This window comes from Sitodiplosis mosellana, unplaced genomic scaffold (assembly GCF_009176505.1).
Source record: "Sitodiplosis mosellana isolate CC-2019 unplaced genomic scaffold, AAFC_SMos_1.0 Smas_scaffold_47, whole genome shotgun sequence".
NCBI classification, from domain to species: Eukaryota; Metazoa; Arthropoda; class Insecta; order Diptera; family Cecidomyiidae; genus Sitodiplosis; species Sitodiplosis mosellana.
Genome location: NW_022595289.1, coordinates 312726 through 334968, shown reverse-complemented (window position 1 = coordinate 334968; position 22243 = coordinate 312726). Strand labels below are relative to the sequence as shown.

At 34.8% G+C, this 22243-nt stretch overlaps 2 protein-coding genes across 5 annotated transcripts in view; both read left to right on the top strand.

Annotated features, from left to right (window-relative positions):
* The window catches only part of LOC129570125 (uncharacterized), a 32224-nt gene extending 22924 nt beyond the window's left edge, over positions 1 to 9300 (top strand). For both annotated transcript variants that reach the window (XM_055449570.1, XM_055449571.1), the window contains 11 exons: positions 3405 to 3569; positions 4305 to 4499; positions 4780 to 4929; positions 5013 to 5347; positions 5752 to 5958; positions 6025 to 6207; positions 6299 to 6446; positions 6640 to 6909; positions 6975 to 7371; positions 7454 to 7658; positions 7721 to 9300. In XM_055449570.1, coding sequence (XP_055305545.1) covers positions 3405 to 3569; positions 4305 to 4499; positions 4780 to 4929; positions 5013 to 5347; positions 5752 to 5958; positions 6025 to 6207; positions 6299 to 6446; positions 6640 to 6909; positions 6975 to 7371; positions 7454 to 7658; positions 7721 to 7826 — 2361 coding nt within the window. In that variant the 3' untranslated portion in view covers positions 7827 to 9300. The remainder of the gene's footprint in view (positions 1 to 3404; positions 3570 to 4304; positions 4500 to 4779; positions 4930 to 5012; positions 5348 to 5751; positions 5959 to 6024; positions 6208 to 6298; positions 6447 to 6639; positions 6910 to 6974; positions 7372 to 7453; positions 7659 to 7720) is intronic.
* A 3099-nt stretch (positions 9301 to 12399) lies between these two features.
* LOC129570126 (leucine-rich repeat-containing protein 15) overlaps positions 12400 to 22243 on the top strand; it is a 16951-nt gene continuing 7107 nt past the window's right edge. Inside the window, exons 1-2 of one of the 3 annotated variants that reach the window (XM_055449574.1) lie at positions 12400 to 16653; positions 17797 to 18141. In XM_055449574.1, the coding sequence (XP_055305549.1) occupies positions 17811 to 18141 (331 nt within the window). In that variant the 5' untranslated portion in view covers positions 12400 to 16653; positions 17797 to 17810. Of the gene's footprint in view, positions 16654 to 16691; positions 16775 to 17796; positions 18142 to 22243 lie in introns of those variants that run through there. The other 2 variants (XM_055449573.1, XM_055449575.1) reach the window with 2 other exon arrangements.

Below are 22243 nucleotides of genomic sequence, written 5' to 3'. Positions count from 1 at the left end.
TCCGAACGGTCGAACATAGCATATTATCCGAACGAACGAACGAACAAAAATTTTTTTTTTCTATTTCACGAACGAACGAACGAACAAAATAATTTTTTTTCAATTGTCCGAACGAACGAACGAACAAAACAGATTTTTTTTATGTTGACGAACGAAGGAACGGACGTTCGGAGCCAACACTACCTGAGATGGAGTAGCCGAAGATTTTTTTCAAATTTGACAAAATTTCATTTTCAGTGAGTTAGTGCTCGGGAACAAGAGGTGCAAAAGGGCTTCAAATGTTGCATGCTACCAGCACTAACTCCAAATTTTCAAAACCAATCTCAGTACACCAAGATTCATGGCCTGAGATGGAGTCGCCGAACAATTTTTTCAAATTTGACAAAAAGTCATTTCCAGTGAGTTAGTGCTCGCGTGTAGTTGCAGCACAAACTCTGGAAACTTGCACACAACCAGCACTAACTCCAAATTTTCCAAAACTGGTCTCAGTACATCAAGATTGGAGGCCTGAGATAAAGTCGCCATACAAAATGGCCGTTTTTTCCAAATTTCTGACTTTGGCGAGTTAGTGCTCGCGCCCAGTTGCAGCACAAACTCTACAAATTTGGCACAAACCAGCACTAACTCCCCAGATTCCGAATCCGGAATTATTTTTTTATTTTTTTTTTATTTTAATAAACACCGCCAAGCTCTGGCTGAATATAATGTGGGTTTTTGATTAAGGTTTGGCCGGAAAAGAGTGCAAGACTGTTACATATTTAAAATAATAAACATTTAGTAGCGATAATTTTTCATAACTATCAGTTCTCGCCTCGTTAAAAACCTGGCTCTTTTCATACATCATGCGGTATTCACAATATTAGGAACATGAAAACGAAAAAACAGTCATACAACCAAGATGGAAATGCTTGATATTAGTCTATGGCAAACGGTCCATGATAACCTTTGGTAAACGTTTCCAAAGGAACAAAGGCTATGTGAAGCGTTTAATTACACGTTTAATTTGAGACCCTAGGACAGCAAAAGTCGTCGCTCAATTTATACCGGTGGATAAATTGACGAGAAGTTTTACGTCTTAAAGGCAGATCCATGTTGATTGCAGAGTGCATTGAGTTGACATGGACTATGATTTGAAGCGTAACTAGAGCATTTGATGCTAATTATGAATAATTCAAAATTGATTTCAGACATAATAATATTAAGTTGCCAACTCATGGATGGCTACAACAAAGCACAAAATCAAATTTTACAATAAATAATAAGTGTAAACATCACAGATAAGTATCATCATTTCTATACACATAAGAGAATGTATGGGGAACAATTCGTCAGTCTTTTAGTATCGATTTTGCTGTGTGATTCGTGTGCGATGAGTCGAATACCACGTAGGTGGTTGGTACCTGGGGCAGCCCCACTCTTGTTTGTTTCAATCAGCAGCAACCTAAATGGCATTCGGGCAATATGCGTTGTCATTGATGAGTTTGTCCGCTTGAGATCAGGATCAGGTTTAACGGCAACATGAAAATCGAAATTTCATCATTAATGTGGGCAGTATCAAGGTGTCCTCGTGGAGAACATATACAAAAAATGAGGTTACCTGGATGAGAAGTTGACTAGGCGGCCAGGTAGTCATTTAAGTTTGCAAAGCGATCCAAAAGTGGTGTCCGCCATTCTGCGAACCGATGATGCAAAATTCTTCTTTGAGGTTGCAGCTGTGAACAGTTCCGGCACCATGTTCGCCATTTTGCACATTTGAGGAATTGGAGCTTCGCGCACCAGCTTCATGTGCTTGTCATTCACCTTGAATTGTTCGCTGTGTCTCAATGAACGCCCATCATTAAGTGAGACTTGGTCACTAACTGTTGGACAGTTAGCATTACCGTTGATGATGTCGTAGAAGAAAGTCAGTGACGCGTTGACACGTCGACGGCGAAGACTAATCATGTTCAAGTCTGACAATCGCTGCTCGTACGGTGTGATTGAGTATTGGTTATGCACGGATGGGTATTCACGACGAGCGTACATAGTGAATTGGCGTTGCACGGATTCAATTTTGTCGCTGTGAATTTTGTGGATTGGAAGCCATACCATGGCGCAGTAATCGAGGTGCGATTGAACTAATGCAAAATACAGCGACTTTAGTGTGGTGACGTCGGTGATATCATGGCAGAAGCGTTTGACAAAGCCAAGCGCAGCCGTTGCCTTCGAAGTGACCATGTCAATGTGTTTGGCAAAAGATAGCTTTCTGTCAATTAGAACACCCAATTCCTTGTGTTCAGTCACTTTGTCGAAGGCATGGTCGCCATAGGTGTAGTTTGTATCCAAATGCTGACGTTTCTTGTAGATAGATAGCACTGCACATTTTTCGAGGTTAAGGTGCAGCAGATTCACATCACACCAATGTTTGAGTTTGTCGATGGCTTGTTGCAGTATCTCCGAATCTTGTTGAGATTTGATGATTTTGGCAATTTTGATATCGTCGGCAAACAGTAATATCATGATGTCCGGGGGCATTTGATCCATGATATCGTTGATGAATAGCAGGAATAATGTAGGGCCAAGGTGGCTCCCCTGTGGGACACCCGACGACGCTGTAAAATCGTTCGACTCACTTGCTCCGTGCTTGACAAATTGAATACGCTTTTCCAGGTACGACTTAAGCCATGCCAGCAAGTTTTGAGGTAGATTGAATGACTTCAATTTTTCAATCAAAATTTTGTGATCAACTCGATCGAAGGCTTTCGTAAAGTCCGTGTACAGGACATCAACTTGAGCTCCAATGTTCAGGCCACTCTGGGCGTAGTACACAAACTCGGTTAGGTTTGATGCTGTAGATCGTCCTTTCATAAAGCCATGTTGGTTAGGCGAGATGCGATCACGAACAGTTTCAAGCAAATTTACGTTGACGAGGTGCTCGAAGAATTTAGCGATCGTTGGTAATTTTGCTATGCACCTGTAGTTTTCAATGTCCGATCTGGGACCCTTTTTGAATATGGCTGATCGTTTCCACTCGTTACACTCGATCGTTTCCACTCGTCGGGAAAAATGCCAGATGAAAGCGACTCATTGAAGATCTTAGTCAACGGGCTAGCAAGCGTCGGAGCACACTCCTTCAAAATTAAAGGATGAATACCGTCGGGTCCTACACCTTTCTTGGTGTTGACCTTCGTCATTTCAGTCATGACAAAGTCTAGGTCAAGCTGGAAACAAGAGGTGTTCTCAGACTGAGGTGACGGTTGATTATTTGTTGTCGTAGAAGTGGAGTAGTTTTTCATTTTTTGAACTGGAGGGGGGGGGGCAGCCACATGTACCTCCTAATATGTATATTAGAAAATATTTGAAGACTCTCACCGGTATTCGATTTATTGATCGAGGTACTGAAGTAAATCATTTATCAATATTAGCATGATGTGCCTGCTGGAAAACATGCATTAATAACAGTTCGTCAACCAAAGGGTGATTTGATGTGGATTCAAACATCAGCATCGACAGCAGCCAACAAGCAGAAAAATGACAGAGAAAAAGTTGAACCTCGACTTACAACGTGGGACGATTGTGATATAGTACAGGTAAATGAAATCAAAATTAACCTAGAAAAAGTTCCCGAGGTACAAATCTTGGCTACGCTGTAGAGAGTTAAACTAAAATATACCAAATTTTCATAATTTAAAGAAATGTCGATCAATATTTGGAGGTCACCCAAAAATGAATCTAACTTATATCAAATAAAAAACTTCACCAAAGTCAATTCTCGTGCCGATACTTCATTCATACCAGGTGCCTTCTTAGGTGAAAATTCCGAGTGAATATATTATAATTCACATGTAGGTAAAACTCCGGGAAGTTTTGTTGATTCGTAAAGGAAAAACTCCAATTTCATTATAAAAACAAGGTGCCTTACTTCCGTAAGGTAATCTTTTCTACACCCTTTACATTGTGAGTCACAATTTGTGACATAAAAAAATTACCGTGTTTTTTGCCTACAGTGTACCACGCACCTAACCTACGACCCTAAAATAACACTAGATTTCGCGATTTTCGGCGTTCAAAAATTGAAAAAAACTGATTTATATTGGATCAAAAAATCCGGGGTGATCGCAATACTTTTCTTACACAACATTGTCGTGTGGAAAAGTAATACAGTAACACACTCACACCGGCATTTGCGTTACAAGAACAAAACAATAAATTTTCCTTGTATTTTGTAAATGAACGAATCTCTTACCTCATCGAGCTTTTAAAAGAAAAATTTATCACCTAGCAGACGGATAGATTATGTTAAACGTTTTGTTCTTTAACTATAGGACTTTATCACTTTATATGATGGATATACAACAAGAGACCCCGTGATTCTCAAGTTTTGTGGTGGTGGGGGCAATGGTTTAGCGTCAGCAACTTCTAGTGGACCTGAGTTATTGATTGAATTTGTAACTTCGCCATTTGGAACGCTCACATCATCTCCAGTACAATCCCGAACCCTCAATGGTTTTCATTTGGAGGTAATTGCGCCATTATTCTTAATCTTCATTAAGCCTAGTTAACAGTTAAGGGAATAGAAAATGTAGTGAAGAATAAAGGGTCTTACCGATGTATAAATCTAAATCTTAAAAAAAATATTGAGCGCAAAAAAAGTTTTTCGTAACATTACTGTTAAACGGTTCGAGGTAATACTGCGCTAAAAATCGGATTTGAAATTTTCAATTTCAATTTTTTTCTGCCGAACTGTAAACTAGGTTTAAGTAAAAAAAATTCGTATACTTATATATGTTTCATCTATAGATTTCAGTTGAATTTGTCGATACACAGAGCTATTTATATGCTAAAAATAAGCAAATGTGTGAGTTCTGGATCCGAGGTACTGGGCACGGAGAATTAGAGAGTCCGCGTCATTCTTTGCCACCAAATACAACATGCTTGTATCACTTGCAGGTGAATCATCTTCCAGTTGACAAATATGTACTTTATCCTATTATTCTAAAATATTGATCGATGCTATTATTATTTGAATCCAGGGAACCGAATCAATTTATCGCCCGTACGATCAATTTCATTCACCACGTCGAACTGGGATTATACTACCCCAATTCTTAAGATTCAAAGTGTGGATATCCGTTTTAAAATTTAATCTATCTCCAAAATATACGAGTGTCGTCGATAGTCCTAATGAATCCAATAACGTAGCATTGCTCGCAAACAACGTGGATAGTGGTGAAACTGCAAATGTTTTGATATCCAGTTCAAAGGGTGGAGGGTCTGGATATCATTATCCAAATGAAGAGTGCAACGGAATGCTGAGAATTTGGGACGGGCCGTTACGAGAAGTTCCAGTTTGTAACGATTTAAATTGGTATGCTACATAGAAGCCAGAGAGTATCGCATTTACTTATTATATGTTTGGGTTTCAATATAATCGAGTTTTCATTTCTGCATTTGGTAGATGAGGTCTAAATATTTTTGTTTGCGTCAAATTAGTTAGAGTCATAGATGTGTCTTGAAGACAACCTCAATACTACTCTAAAAATGGTACTCTCCAAAAGTTTCGACTCGCTTATAAATATAAACTCACTTCTGAGTCTACGTTCCAGACAGGTGGTTGTATTCAAAATGAAGCATTTCTGTAAGTGAGTCAAAACTTTTGGAAGGGTAGTGTTTTGACTAACTTATATTAAAAATTGAAAACTCTTGCACAATTTTTAGAATAGTGCAACTTTATTAGATCGTATTAAATCAGATTCCATTTCTAAATTTTAGTGAACGCGATAGCAGAACGATGACAAAATATGGTCAAAACTTGACCAGTGTTATTGCACGGTATTGTTATAATCGCATACCAAAAAGTTGTGACCATGGAGTTTTAAACGAGTCATTATCACGTCCATGCACTGTTTTAGAAAGCTATGTATCAAGCAGTGACTATGTAACATTCGAGCTGCGAAACATTGAGAGCACGGTCTTGCAGTAAGTTTCATTTCGAATGAAGTGGGGAAGTGCATTGAAATTTTAATTTTTTTCCTACCATTACAGACCGGTAAAGTTTAAATTACGATATGAGTTTGTTGATTATCAACAAGATGGAGCACCAATTTATTCTGAGCACGAGTGCCAAAGGAAATTTATCAGTTCTGAATTAGAAAGGCGCGACATGGGCAAATTTCGAAGTGTTCGGAATATTTTCCTATTTGGAAGGGGTGGCGCTAGCGACTTAAAGTAAGATGTCTGTCCTTTGTTGACAGTGCCAACTATTGACGAAATCATTGAATAAATTTGAACAATTTCTACATATTCTGCATTATTCCAGTTGCGTGTATCGTTTCGAATCAGAACGTGATGAACGAATCCGTATTACAATAAAGAGAGTTGTTACATCAAATCGTCAATGCTTATCTCGTGTCGACCCCGATACAAAACGTTCGTATTGTTTTGGTGATCAACGGGCAAAACTGCAGGTATGTTTCCACGTTTGAAATATATTGTTTTTGGTAGTCCTCTTTGGATATTGCTCAACTAATCACACATATAATCTGTGGATATCCAAAATTATCAATTTAGGAGCTTTTAAATGTTCACATTTAAACTAGTCGGAAAATGACGCGTCAAAAAGATCGTTTTCAGATAATCGTTTTTTTTTTTAAATATTAGATCATGGAACAACCAACTGGCAGTGGTGAGGCATTTTATCAACGAGGATGTGCCTGCAATTCTTCCAATACGTCCGATCTTCCAATAGTTTACACCTCATCAAGTCGAGCACTTGAAGTCCGTTTTACTGCCTTCAATATGACAGCGCACGATGATCCCGATAATTTACACTTTGAGGCCACATATGAGTTTATTAAATTACCGTTATTGTGCAAAGAAGTTAAGAGATTATCTGGACCAAGTGGCATTATCAATTTGGCTGATGAAAACGTAAGCTTAACTCGAAAATTTAATTTAAAAAATGTCTGAAATTGACAGAAAAATGCGAATTACAGAAGGAATGTCGAACTCGACAATGGATCATCGAACCATCGGAAGATCGATACTTGTATGTTCGCATGAATGGCGCTTACTTAAGAAAACATATTCCCATAAAATCACACTTAATATCCGAATCTGGCTTAAAATCTTCGTATGCTACTCACTGTTCAACGAAAGCTCGATTTGTTTTCACAAATGGTGAAGGTTTATCGATTACAGCATGTCCGTTTAACGAAAATGCAGTAGAAAACAGTTTTGTGGAGATGTTTAGTTCTGGCTGGGATAGTTACAATGATTTCAAAGATGTGCATCCGATTCGCTCAATTTCAATTGAATACATAGACCCCGATGATCAAGACTATCAATTTACTTGGTTTGAAATGGTACCACGTATTTCACTTGGACTTGTTGGTATGTTAACCAAACAATCATTATCAATGAATTTCCAGAATGTTGAAGAAAACATTTCTAATTTTCTATGTTTGATTCACAGCTGAAAATTGCGCTTTCATCTGTCCGGAACTGGATGCATGCGTAAATTCCAGTGTATGGTGTGACGGTATTAACCATTGCCCATCAGGCTACGATGAATCGTTCCGACACTGTTCCGCATTGCTGAAACTTCCTGCCGAAATATTGGCTGGATTATTGGTGTCAATCATTTTGACAATTTGCCTATTTAGTGCATATTTATATCGGTAAGTCAAAAATTATTCGAGAAAATACATATCTTATAATGGTTTCATTTATTTTCAAACAGCAAAATCAAACGTAGTTTCCGAGGATCATCAATACTCCAAACACGTTTAAAATCACTTAGCTCCATGGATACTGCCACTTTTGATGATAAAGATGTGATTTGCTGACAAAACGACAATTCTGTGCGATACGTTGAAGTTGACCGAGTTACTACAGTGTGACAACCTTCAAATTTTTCGTCGTACAGAATTGTCATTCGTTTCAATTAAAATCGGAAAAATCACTAGACAAACGAACTTGCTCTCTATCTAGGGAGAATATATTTTACATCAACCATTTTTTAACATCAAACAAAATAATACTGTCCAAGAACGGAAAAAATGTTTTCGTTAACATTCTCTTGTTGAGTGGAAGTGCTGAACTATACCAGTTAACACTTTATGGAAAGGAAATTTATCACAAAAATAAGACAACATCTTTGAATAGTTACTTTATTACATTATTGAAGCTATGTTTTAGTTCAAATCTGTTTGAAATCAAGCAAAAACACTTCAATCTTTCGGTTCGAATAGAAAAGGTCCAAAATGTCTTTGTTGATGTCACAAATGTTATTTTAATGTTTTCCAATCAAGAATGTAGTAGAAGAATTTAGAAATGCTAAAAACGATAGCATGTTTTAAAAATAAATCAGCACTTCAAGAGAATATTGACAAAAAGGATTAGACCGGCGATTATCGTTAAATAATATTTCAAGTACTGTGTGACTTAATGTAAATCCAATGGGACTTTTAACGGTTTAAATTTGAGAGTCTCGGAGCATCAATTCATATTTTCGTATTAACAATAATACAAATAATGAAACAAAGGGGTAAACCAATTCATTAATATTTTAAATTATCTTTGGCTGTCGTAATATATTACTCTTAATTTCAACCTTTAGCCAAATTTTATGTTATAGTTGACTTCCGGATGATGATTTACATGGTCAACTATGAAAATTCGGTATACCTCCCAATAAAAATTATATGATCTGGAACAATATTTGAATGTTATAGAATAAAAACTACTTATGGTTTTACTGGATTAATACGGAACGTATACAAATTAATTATGTTTCGCTTTGTTCTGACAACGTTTCAAGCGATACGATTTCGTCGAGTAGAAAAATGTCGTTTCGCTGTGTTATGCGATGTGCTTCAGCAAAAATAGTAGCATAAGTCATATACAGCATAATTAAATAAGCTTTTGGTGCCACTATAGTGTGGCATTGGAACCTTATATAATCTATTTTGCTGTAGAAAAAATCACTCTATGACAAAATAATCCCATATTATCTGAAATATAGAAACAATTAAGTTTGCATATATTGATATATATTATAGAGCCGTATTCACACCAAATGTCAGACAAGTGTTCAAGTAATACAATATTTTTGCCGCAATTCGGTCTTTAATAAGCGTAATAGCGAAAATACATATTAATACGCTCTGAGGCTACTCAAGCAATAAAGCAACCTGAAGGATGATTAAAATTGCATAAAACATTCAAAAATGTCTATCTTTTTTGTTTGGTGCAATTATCTTTACTTAAAATCGATAATCGATCAAGAAAAATTTACAATCACGTTCTAGAGACTAAAAAGAGGAAAAATGATAGTTCTATATTATATAGTATTCAAGTTGAAGTTATAAGAGTTAGTAATAAATTCTATGAAGCAATTGAAGTGAACATGGTTAAATTAGTTTACTATGCGATATGTCATATTACGAAACTGAATTTAAAACAACATAGAATTTTTAAAATAATATAGACATCAACAATGAGACAAAGCGAATTGAAAAAGACTAATATTTCTCCACAAAACATACCGAAACAATGTCTTTTATCTATTTAAAACAAATGTTCGAAAATTGTAGAACAAATCTGTATTTTGTATAGTAAATGTGGGTGGTTCTACCACCAAAACTCTGACGATTTTCAAATCTCACCGAGTCAAAATGAACGGATGAATTAAACATGAATTCATACTCAACAAATACTCGGTGATAGTTGAATTTATGTACTCGGTGCAACTTGGTTCAGTGTAATGTGCACACATCATACGGATAACTACTAAAGTCAACTGATCGAGAGTTTTGAGTGGTTTCCAGTTTGCATTTAAAATGCATAGACGTCCTCGGTTCTACTCGATCTAAAATGAGACCAATTCGACGAAAAATATACGCTGAAAAACCTTATCTATCCCCTAGATCCATAAAAAGACGAAAAAGACGAAACAATATGTTCGAAATATCACTTAATGTGCAGAGAAGTGCAAGATATTGATTTTTTTGGGTTTTGTGTTATATTTATTATTCAGTCGAATTTTGAGAACAAAAGATATATCGTTTAAAAAAAATTGTATAGTTTCTTTTGAATTTGTGAGATTGAAAAAAAAATCTGGGTTTCGAGAGTAGAAGTAGAGTCTTAAGGATAGCGCAAAATGTATATTATAGTATTGCCTTGAGTTCTGTTCTCGTTTTGAGGAAATCTCAAATGTTAAATTTGACATTTGAAAAATCAGTTAGAGGTTGTTGTTTTAAGATTCTATATAGAAAAAAGGGTGAATCACATATTTGTTAAGGCTCCGATGCCAAGACAAAATTTATCATTACTGTACTGTCTTAAAGAAATTCAATGTTCACATGTGCACACCGATAGTATAGTATAACATGTGATTGGTTCTCCGTTGCACGTGACACACAATTCTGTTATTCAGTTTCAACACAATCTAATATTAAAAGTGACCACTCCAAATCAGAAAGACTCAATATTAAGACCTGGAAGCTTAATACCTCAAACAAAATCCATCCAAGCTATTCATAATTCAACGATCTACGACTTGAATCGAAGAAATTTTTATGCAGAAATTGAATTTCTGCAACGGAATGGAAAAACTCCTTCAAACCCATCTCCATGCGAATGGACACGCTATCAACGAATACGTTTGGGCAAATTTAGAAAGATCGACCAATTCTCCTGTGTTTGAAGTTTTTCTATTGGGAGTGTGAATTAATTCGTGCGGTTTTTTTGAAAAATTGAAGCTTTATTTCGAAAAAATGTTCATACATTCAATGTTCAAAGTATTGTCCATCGCTAGACACTACATTCTGCCATCTTTCTGGCAACTTATGGATTCCATCCCGGAAAAAATGTGCCGGCTTGGCGGCCAAAAACGTGTCAAGCCAATTTTTGATTCCTTGAACTGAAGTGAAGCGTGTTCCGGTGAGGGCATTCTGCATGGATCGAAACAAGTAGTAGTCGGAAGGAGCAAGGTCTGGGCTACAAGGGGGGTGGGGTAAAACATGCCATCCGACGTTCTCCACGTAATTTTTGACCGGTTGAGTGCGATGAGGCCGAGCATTTTCATCATGGAATATTATGGGCTCGTGTCTGGTCGCATATTCCGGCCGTTTTGCTTTGATTGCTGCGTTCAATTTGATCAATTGTCGTCGATAGCGTTCACCATTGATGTTTTCACCAGGTTTTAGCAGCTCATAGTAGAACACTCCCTTCTGATCCCATCAAATAGAGAGCATTACCTTGGCGCCATGGATATTTGGCTTGGCCGTCGATGTTGATGCATGGCCGGGCTTATCCCACGATTTTTTTCGTTTTGGATTATCGTAGTGGATCCATTTTTCATCACCAGTAACAATTTGATGCAAAAACGACCTTTTTTTGAAGCGTTCAAGCAACATTTCTGACATGCAAAATCGACTTTCGACGTCTCTTGGCTTCAATTCATATGGTACCCAATTTCCTTGCTTTTGGATCATTCCCAGATTATGCAAACGATTTGCAATGGTTGAGCGATCAACTCCCAATGAATCTGCAAGTTCTTCTTGCGTTTGGCACGAATCTTGATCGAGTAATGCCTCCAATTTTTCATCTCCAAACTTTTTTGGCTGTCCGGGCTGCTCCTCGTCTTCCAAGCCAAAATCACCACTTTTAAATCGTGCAAACCCCTTTTGACACGTTCGATCAGCTAGAGCATGGTCACCATAAACTTCCACTAAAATTCGATGACTTTCGGCTGCACATCATAAAACAATGAAGAAGAACGCCCCGTAAAAACACTTTATCTGGCACGAAATTCGACATTTCCAATTGAATAAAAAATGTTATTGTTTACGCTTCAATCAAATGACACAGACTGAAAAAGACGCATAATGACAGTAGCTTTCCAATGAATATTTGGAAAAATGGAATAATGGAATAATAATCTAGTTACGCCATCTTTTGTGAAACCGCACGAATTAATTCACACTCCCAATATAAAGTTCAAACGTTCGATAAAAAAAGTCGATTTAAATGATAATCTTGTAGTAGTCTTCGAATGTTTATTGAACTGCATATATTTCCAAAATCTAAGGTAGTTCTTGTGGTGATCATTGATCACACTACTTTCCAGACAGATTAACTGCACATTCTGATATTCTATGTAGTACTGCTAAATTAGTTTAGATGTACACGAGAGATGACAAACAAGATATTCACCAATAAATTATAGAGCGTGTTATCAGCTGATGTCAGTAGCACTAACTGAAGTCAGTTGCTGAGCTCAGCTGCTGACTCGTGAACTTTGAGCTGTTCAAACGCGTTTGCAATAGAAAAACAAAGAGCATAATTTTTTATCTGAAAAAACATGACTAAATCAATAGACTCTACATTTCATGTAGTGCCTAACAAAGAGATCCATTGGAAGCCAATGGACTCCTCTTCATTTTTATACTGTAAATGCGTTTAAATAACACAACGCATACGAGTCAGCAGCTGAGCTCAGCAACTGACTTCAGTTAGCGCTGCTGACATAAGCTCATAACACGCTGTAAAATTATCATTTTATTTTTATTTTTTTGAAAAAGTGTTCAAATTCATTATTCAAAAACTTGAATTCTCGAAATTCATTGAAATATAATATAATATTAGTCGGACCAAGAATTTTTAGTTCGATCTCACACCAAACATGTGTTTCATTAGCAATTGAAATTGTTTTTATATGGAAAATGATTGAAAACACCTTCAAGGCGTCGTTAGTCTAATTATACAAATGAAGACGATAAATTTTCATTAGATTACGCAGTACATTAACTTTTATGTCATGGTGAAAATATTTAACAGCCACAAAATTTCTATAGAGTCAATTTTAAATGGATCCTTTGTAATGGACACTTATTTCGGAGATAAAAAATTGTGCGAAAGGTGTCATAAAGTTTCCCATCAGATTCGAAATCAATAGAATTTAACTTTCTTGAATCTCACATCCAATGCTATATTGAAGTGGATTATTTGAAAGCGTAATCAATTGTTCAAAGCTGTATCGAAAGCTGTAGAGGTTTTAGAGACTGATCCAAAAAAAAGTTGGTCGTTTATAAAAAAAGCCGACCAGTTTCGAAAAATAGTATACCTAAAAAAAAATGGATTTGGCGCAAAAAAATCATATAGTTAGTTTTTGCCGCAAATTGGCTGGAATAATAGAATTGGTCGAAATTTTGCGATCTAAAATGGCTTCAGAAAACACTGTCATGAAAATTTTGATATGGGACTTGCTCCACCAATTTCTATGGTAACCATATGATTTTTTTGCGCCAAACCTATTTTTTCGAGGTATATATTTCGAAACTGGACGGCACTTTTTATAAGCGACCAATTTTTTTTTTGGATCAGTCTAAAGTTCTATCTATCTTAAAAAATAATTGAGAAATATAGTATTTGCTTTCAAATTCTCCATAGTCAAAGCATGTGGAGATGATGATATGAATCCCTGTTGAGATATTCAAATGATCATTTATATGGTTTTTACACGTTTGTATCGAAATAATATCGAATTGCATTCCGAAATCTTATTTCAATTCCGTAATTTTGTCAGCTTGTAAAAGTGAGTCACTCCGTCTAAAAAATGAAATTTCCATCAATTACATGATAATAGTCTAGATACAATGGAAAACATATAAAAAAAACTGTAATGCTATTTGAATTCAAATGAAAATAACAGCTGTTTGCAAAACAAATCTCACAATCACAGAGTGCTCTATAGTTTCTCTAACGTTACAGAATATTTAGAACAGTAAAATCTTACTTTTTTGTGGACTTTAACTTTCGTCTCAAACGAAACGGAAAATGTATCCATCGAGTTGTTCTTCAGAATTGAAAAATTGGATTTGTGAATGTAGGCTGCACCATGAAGGGGAAAATAAGTCTAATCCGGTCTCATTTCTGACTCGGAACTATCGAAATTAGTAATTAATTATTTACCTACGTTTTTTCCAGGGAATGGTTTCACATAAATTTATTTATATAAATTTCAAATATCAAATAGCTGGTTAAATTTATCCGATATTTTTCATGCGTTGCGTTGTTGTAACGCATCCACACACAGCCTGGAAACCAATGACAACTGGGCAATCACTTTGCCATTTCGTCGATTGTCCCTATCGGGCGTCGCGTAAAACCGAATGTTTCCATACGTTAAAAACGCATGAAAAGAGCCGGTTTTACGCACATGCCTTTATGTAAGTGCAAACGTCGCGTAAAATCGGATCTTTTCATGCGACGACTCGCTCAATTGTTACGCTGGCCACCGCATTTTCTAGCAGCACAATCGCTGTTGCCAGTCAGTGCCATGATGTGCATCCAAGTACAAACTTGATATTTCCTTCCGGATCTGCCAAGTCAAATTTGAGGCTGATCCGAGCGGAATTTAGCAAAAATAATGCGATTTAGCATTCCTATAGGGAAAACTTTACTTCCAGAACATATTGGACAAGGTCGTGTCCACCTGTTCCACAGGATTCGCTTCCAGATTTGCCAATATTTCATAAATGCTTTTTTGAATATAATTCGGGAACAAGATTAGCTATGTTCTGGAAGTAAAGTCGCATTATCTTTGCCAAATTTCGCTCGGATCAGCCTCAAATTTGACCTGGCAAATCCGAAAGTAAATATGAACTTTGTACTGTGGATGCGTTACAACAACGCAACTTTTGAAAAATATCGGATGAATTCGAGTTTGTTCGAGTTTCAACCAAACATGGACCGAACATAAACTTGATTTTTGCGTGAATTCAACAATTGAACTGAACACCGAACGAACATGAACAAGAGATTTTCTTTTTGGATAATTTTGAACCGAACATGAACGAACTCCAACACAGTTTGACCATGTTCGAAACAGATATGATTTTTGAACATTGTTCAATTCAATTGAACCCTGATGTGAACGGATACAAATGTGGTTTAAATCGTTTTAATTTTGAAATTTCTTATGTTCAGTTCAACAAATGAACAAATTTCGAACGAACTTGAACTGGACTTGAAATCGCCCAAACATTGAAAATCATGTATTAACGAATTATTATTTTCATTCATTTGTACTGCCTTTGTTATGTCATTAAGTTAAAATTTATATGGTTATTAAACTGTTTTCAAGGTGATGGACCCGAATTTACCAATTTACCCTTTAGTTTTCAAAATAATTTCTTTTTTATTTCTTACAATTCAATTATACGGTCATCCACGTTGAACTTTTAATTATGTTGGTTTCGACGAAAACTGCCGCTAAAAGCCGGTGTCGAATTATATGTCCGCATAATTAGGAATACAGAAAATAAATATTTCTTGACTGAATTTGTAGTTTGTAATCGGGAAATGGTTAAAATGAACGTATAAGAAAATATATAGAAAATAAATGAATTTTAAATCCTTGAAAAAAATGTGGTACAACATTCATTATTCTCTTTTTCTAGAGGTGAAAATTGACATTTGAAAATATGGTGAAATGGTAAGCCCGTCTACAGTAATTTGGAACAACGCCTTTTTGAGGTCTGATTTTTAAATCAAATTGTAGGGGAGGTACATCTCAATCGACGTACGTTTTCTACCGGTTTTCCGAAAAGCAAAATACCACCATTCTGGCTACAGTTTGAAAAAAAAAAAATCATTCTATAATTCAGCTTTGGCTCAATTTAGTTTTCCATATTCAAAAAAACTGAAAAACGGGAGGATGGTATAACATCTTCCAAATACTGCGTGGATTAGAAATGGATGCAGCAGCCATATATTAATATTAAGTCTGGTTTTCATCACGCTGTACTGTTTAGAAATTGCTCAACTGATATTTAAAGTGGAAATAAAAAATAAAAAAATCTCTATACCGAAGTGAAGTCAAGGATTGACGTAATAGCGTATTATAGGAAATGAGCCAATTTTCGGCCGGAAAAAATATTTGATTTTGATGTTTATGCTCTATTAATCAATTATTGAATGGTTAAGGTATATATTTAAAGAATAATGATACACTTTAGCTTTCTGATCAGAAATCTTTCATTCAAAATGAATAAACAAAGTAAGATTCTATAAATAGAATGTATGCATTGTTTGAAAAATCGTCGGGCAAATATATGAATAATACTACGGCGTACTGCATAATTCATGGCCAGTAACATAGAGTGGAACATGTAACACGAAACAGCGAATATCAAAGTGAAGCAGAAATGTAAAGAAGAACCAGTTGCCAGTTTCTATATGTTTGTATTAGTGGTATAGGTATGTGTTACGTGACTGTCTGTCGTTTTGGTGTAAAGTTTCATTTGGTTCACAATCATCATTATATCTAGCCAACTATAAGACCCACACGAACTCAAGTCTCAACAGCAAATGAATCTTGAAGAATATTCAATTCAATTTATTTTTAAGTGAATAAATAAAACTACGTTCCACAACTTGAAATTATATATATTATTTGGGTAATTGTTTATTTTTAAGAAATAATAATTTCATTGGGCGTTTTCCTCACTAGAACTCTTTATATTGTAATTGTTTTTGGAAAGTAAAGTGATGACATAATTAAGATCATATAAAATTAAGTTGGTTTTTGATGGCATATAGTGAACACTGTATATTTTTTGTGTTATTATTATTAATATGAAACAAAATATAATAAAGTGATGTAGTGTAAGTGATCAATTTTATTATACATCCACGCACAACCCACAGCAGAAAACTAAGAATTGTTTTTCTATTGATTTCGACGTTTTGGTCAAATACTCGAGCTATGGTCGAGTTTCCATAAAAAGTGAATGTTTTTATAGAAACTAATTTTACTCTTTGGTTTTTTTTTCAATTCCATTGGAAATATAGGGCGAGTTTTTCTACGCTCTACAACTAACATCAAAGAATTCAATGTTTTTTTTATTCTCTACATCTGATATTAGTTACCAATTTCTCAATTATAATTTTGTGACCTAATCAACCCAATGAATGTGATATTACTACGATCCCACGTTTGTGATACTTATTTAATTGATTTTAATGCCAGTACAAATACTGTCAAACAGAGAGTACAAATACTGTCATAACATAAAATTATCGCATTGTAAAAATTGATATTTACACCAATTAAATACACTCTAGCGAAGAAACGCTGTATGGTGCTGTGAATTATTATTTCATAGAATAGCCATGAAATTCATGATTGACAAAAGCAATGGTAAAGTCCAATCAAACACCTGTTTGACGTTTGGTGTGAACACATTATAAATTGAGACGATCTAGGCTCGCTAGCATGAGTGCGTTTAGTGTAATGCGTACACCGGTTATTCTTCATTAATTTCGAATTTCGCGCAAACTAATCATTATTTTGTTCAATTGAGCATTTTAAATTATGCGATATGGTGCATTAATCCGATAATTTGATCATCTATTCAATAAAATCAATTTAAATGAATAAATTCTATTAACAAAAATATTTCAATGAGTCAATATCATTGTACTATTGAAATAAAATTCTATGTTTTATCTATTTTGGGCCATTATATTAACTTGAAATGTGTTTAGTTCATGTTGATTTGTAGCAAAAAACAACCAATTCCAATTATATACTACAAATATGTATGAAATTTCGTCAACTGATCGAGAAAAATTGATTTGGGTTGACTAAATGGAATTTACGACAAATCACTACATATGTCAAGCTTCAAAGTCGTTTTTGTCGAAATATAAGAATAAATTAACAGTAACACAAAAATCTTGTGCCAATTCCCGTAAAGATTTTTAAAATCTAGTGTCATAATTTAAAATATGCCGTTTTTATTTCAGTTGTCTATCGAAAGATGTTCAAAGGTCTAGTATTCAGTTATCTCATCGTTGGAGTTGTATTTAAGCTTATATCGGCTGGGAATGGCAGCTGTGGGCCTGCTTTCAAGGGAAAGTGCTGGTGTGGCAGAACAGAGTATGACCGAATTCGCCAATTCGTTGTTAATTGCACGAGTGAAGGATTCTCAGATACATCGGTGCTTGCAAACATGCCCAGAGAAGTAGAAGTTCTCATATATACGGGAAACGTTCTTGTGCAACTACCCTGGAATATTTTCGGCACCATTAATGAATATCCAAAACTTCGGGTAATTGATATGTCGAACAATCACATCAACGAAATACGCGGTAAGAATGAAAATAAAGTATTCATGATTTCATTCGACTTATTCCTGAACACGGTTGTTTTGTTTCGTTGCGCGAGAAACGCAAAATCGATAAGAAAATGGCGTGGTTAGCGCGCAATTAATAGAAAATAACCGATCTGTAGTAAAATCATTGAGAAAAATCATCCAAATACAAATATAAAAAACATACTATCTTCCTAATATCATCCATATCGCGATCTTAAAACATATTATTTTTTTCATTACCATTACATGAAATGCACATTGCTCGGTTTGAAATCTACGCATATATGTATGCAATTTTCAGTAGAGTCGAAATTACGTATAGTTGTAGGAATCATGAATAGGTTAAAGCAATGTATATTAGTTAAAGGCTATTACAAGACTAAATACATTTCATGATTTAAGATAAAGCCTACTAACATTACAATATTTCAATAAAATATAGTCATAGTAGCCCTCTATCCTACACACCCTCCTCTTAAGAAAAATAGAATTGTGTTGTTTTCAATGAAATTTTTTGAGGAAAAAGATTTTTCGCAATGGATCCAAAATGTTCCTTTTCGATGAATGTTTCTTGACGAAATGTTCATTTGGTGACGTCTTTGTTACACCTTCATTACACTTGTTATCGTCCTTCGATTCTTCTACTAACTCAGATTTTTTATTGAATTCATGGTTTTGGGCTTCTAATGTTAGTTGCCATGTATCTAATTCGGTTTTTGTCATGTTCAAAATGCGCTTGAAAGGAATAGCTTCTGGTTTTTCTCCATGCTTTTGATCTTCTGTAATGCTACTTTCAATTTTGTTCGGCACAATTATTTTATTTTCGATGAAGTCGACTTCGATTTTTGTGCAATTTTCTTCGTCTTTTTCATCATGCCTTTGGGTTTCGTCGTTTACTTCGATCTTTTTGATGATGTTGATTTTTGATAACTTGGTGTTGGTACTCTTGGCTTCACAGGATGTACTTAGATGACCAAAATCATTACATTTGAAACATTTTGGGCCTTTGCTCTTCGACGGGCAATCAGAAGAAATGTGTAATTTTTCACCACAATTGTAGCAGCCTGGTTTTTTCTCGTCTTCCTGAGATTTCTCTGTTATCATTAATTGCTGTTCTTTCTTGAAATTACTCTGTTGGAGATCGTAAGAAAGTAATTTCCTTTTGAATTCTTTCAGATTTTCGGCTTCGTACATGAATGATTTCATCTGTGCTGGGCCTGGCAAACCGTTGATAGTATACGTTATGATGGCCTGGATGTCTATCTCAGAATGAGCAGCAATAGCCAACATTTCATACAAGTATTGTATGGAGGTTTCATCTTTTTTCTTCTTACGGTCTTGTAGTTTTCGATGAATAATTGCGCTATTGATGTGCTGACCAAACTCTTCGTACAACTCTCTCGCCAAATCATTCCAATTAGTTGCAACACTTTCATGCTCAACAAATAACTTGGCAGTTCCTTTTAGGAGTCTTTTGGCGTACACAAACTTTTCAAACTCATTTAATTTGAAAATTTCGCTTTGCTCATCAAAATGAGTAAGCCAAGTATTAACGTTCAAATGCGAGTCGCCACGAAATTCTTTGAAGCTTTTTGCGATATCTTCAAAACGAACATTTCTTCTTGGATTTGATTCTTTTTGCAATGTCGATGATAACAATTTCAGACTCTCAGCTAGTTTTTCTGTTGTATCTTTGATTTCGTTGCTTCTACTGGTTCCGGCGGCTTGATCATGATGAATTCTTGATGATAATGCTTGTCGAGCTGCATTTAATACTTCTGGGGTCTAAATATTTCTTTTACTTTAACACGCGTTAAGTCGATTTTAGTGATAAAATAGCACTAGAACCTTTTCTGAAGTACTATTCCTACATTTACCACTATTTCGTAACTTATCACCGGAAATTGGTACTAACGGATGTATTTAACACCAAACGTAAATATTTCCGTTGGAAATACCACCAATATCGGTATCAAATATGCCGATTTGCCACTAACACAGATTTTCGTACTATTGTAAATACGTTCTTACTTTGGAGTTAGCCACAGTACGAAAAAATTTATCACGAAAAAGAATATTCTAATGTAATTTCTATTGAGTTATCCCATAATTTCGTGTTATAGTTGTACCCACTATTTACTAGTATTAGGAATATCACCAGTTCTGGTTATATGTGTTGCCAATATATATTATTAGTTGCAATTTCGATAATAATTCTCAGTGATTAATTTTATTTAGTTCACACTTCAGTTTTTTTGTTCAGTCAATATGAACTCACATATTTCCGAAAGACAATCAAATTTAAAAAAAAATTAAACAACAATTTTTCTATCTCTGGAGTCTGCATTCTTATTGATACAGATCCAAAATTGATATTTTTCCAATTTATAAGATTTTTTCGTGGATTAGTTTCTTGGGCTTGAAAATAACTCGAAATTTCCCGATTTTTCTTCAAAACTTCCAAAAGGTTTGAGAAGTTAGATTTTTAACCTGGACAAATTTTGAACGCATTGAATGATAATTTTGAGAAAAATAAATGAAACTTCTAGCAGACTTAAAACTTAGACTTCAATCCTGAATAATAATTTCAAGCCTTTTAAAACAATATCAATTTTCAGAACAAATAAATGAAATTTTTAATATAGCTTAGAATTATTATTCAGGTTTGAAGTCTAAGTTTTAAGTCTGCTAGAAGTTTCATTCATTTTTCACAAATTAATCATTCAATGCGTTCAAAATTTGTCCAGGTTAGAAATCTAAGTTCTAAAACCTTCCAGAAGTTTTGAATAGAAATGAATTAGGCTTGGAAAAAATCGAAATTTTATTTCTTAATTTGATCTTGTTTTAAGAATAATTCCAAAATATCTAAGAAATTTTTAGTAGATATAAATAGCTGAAAGCATTTCAAACAAATAAACAATGTTATTAAACAATAAAATATAATTGGAATTTGCAATCATCTATGTTAAAACACAATTTGACGTCATTTTTCCGTTTTAACACGAAATTCCACCATTAGCACCAAAATACGGAGATAACACGTATTAAATGCATAGACATATTTACATTTCCAGTGTTAAACTAGTACCGAAGTTATCACAAAAATCAAATTAACACGTGTTAAAGTAAAAGAAATATTTAGACCCCTGATGTTGTTTCGTTTTGTATTTCAGCATTGTTCAAATTTAAACTTTGGAAATTATCACAAATTGTTGAATTGCGTTCACTGAATTCTTTGCAAAATTCATCTAATTTTTCATTTACTTTGTCCATAATTTTAGATAGGTAGTTTTCGAATAGTTCGATTATTTTTGATTCTTCCATTTTGATGACTTTTTTTTTTTAATATTCAACTTTTTCGTTCTTTTTTAACTGCTTTTTCGTCTTTGCTTAACGTCTTTAAATGTTTTATTCGTCTTTTCGCTTTTCGTCTTTTAATTTTTTGTTTTATGTTTTCTCGTCTTTTACAGGGTTTTTCTAATTTGGTTGAGCCCCCATGTAGGAATCATGAATAGGTTTAAGCAATGTATATTAGTTAAAGGCTATTACAAGACTAAATACATTTCATGATTTAAGATAAAGCCTACTAACATTACAATATTTCAATAAAATATAGTCATAGTAGCCCTCTATCCTAAATAGTCTGACGTTTAGAAGCGGTTTTGGCGTTGACAGATGCGTAGTTAACTAACACAAGCATAGAATATATGTTTCTACGCTAGAACCCCTTCTAAACTTCAGTCTATACGTAATTCCGACTCTACTGGAAATCGCATAGATGTATGCGTAGATAATATTATTTAGCGTACGCAGATGATCCGGTTCTGCTTGGTAGTTCTGAGCAAGAACTGCGAAACAGTATCAGTGCCCTTGTACAAACTTTGGCATGACCATTAGTAGCTCAAAGACACAAGTTATGCATGTGGGAAAGAGTCGAAAGTCAATTAAGTCAGAATTTAAATATCTAAGGTGTGATTCAACAAGGAATTTTAACATTGTAGAGTGAATGGTAACAAGTTAGTTCCACAACTTAGATCGCATGTGTTTAATGGGTTATTACAAAAGCATACCAAAACGTAACAAATTCGTACTAAATA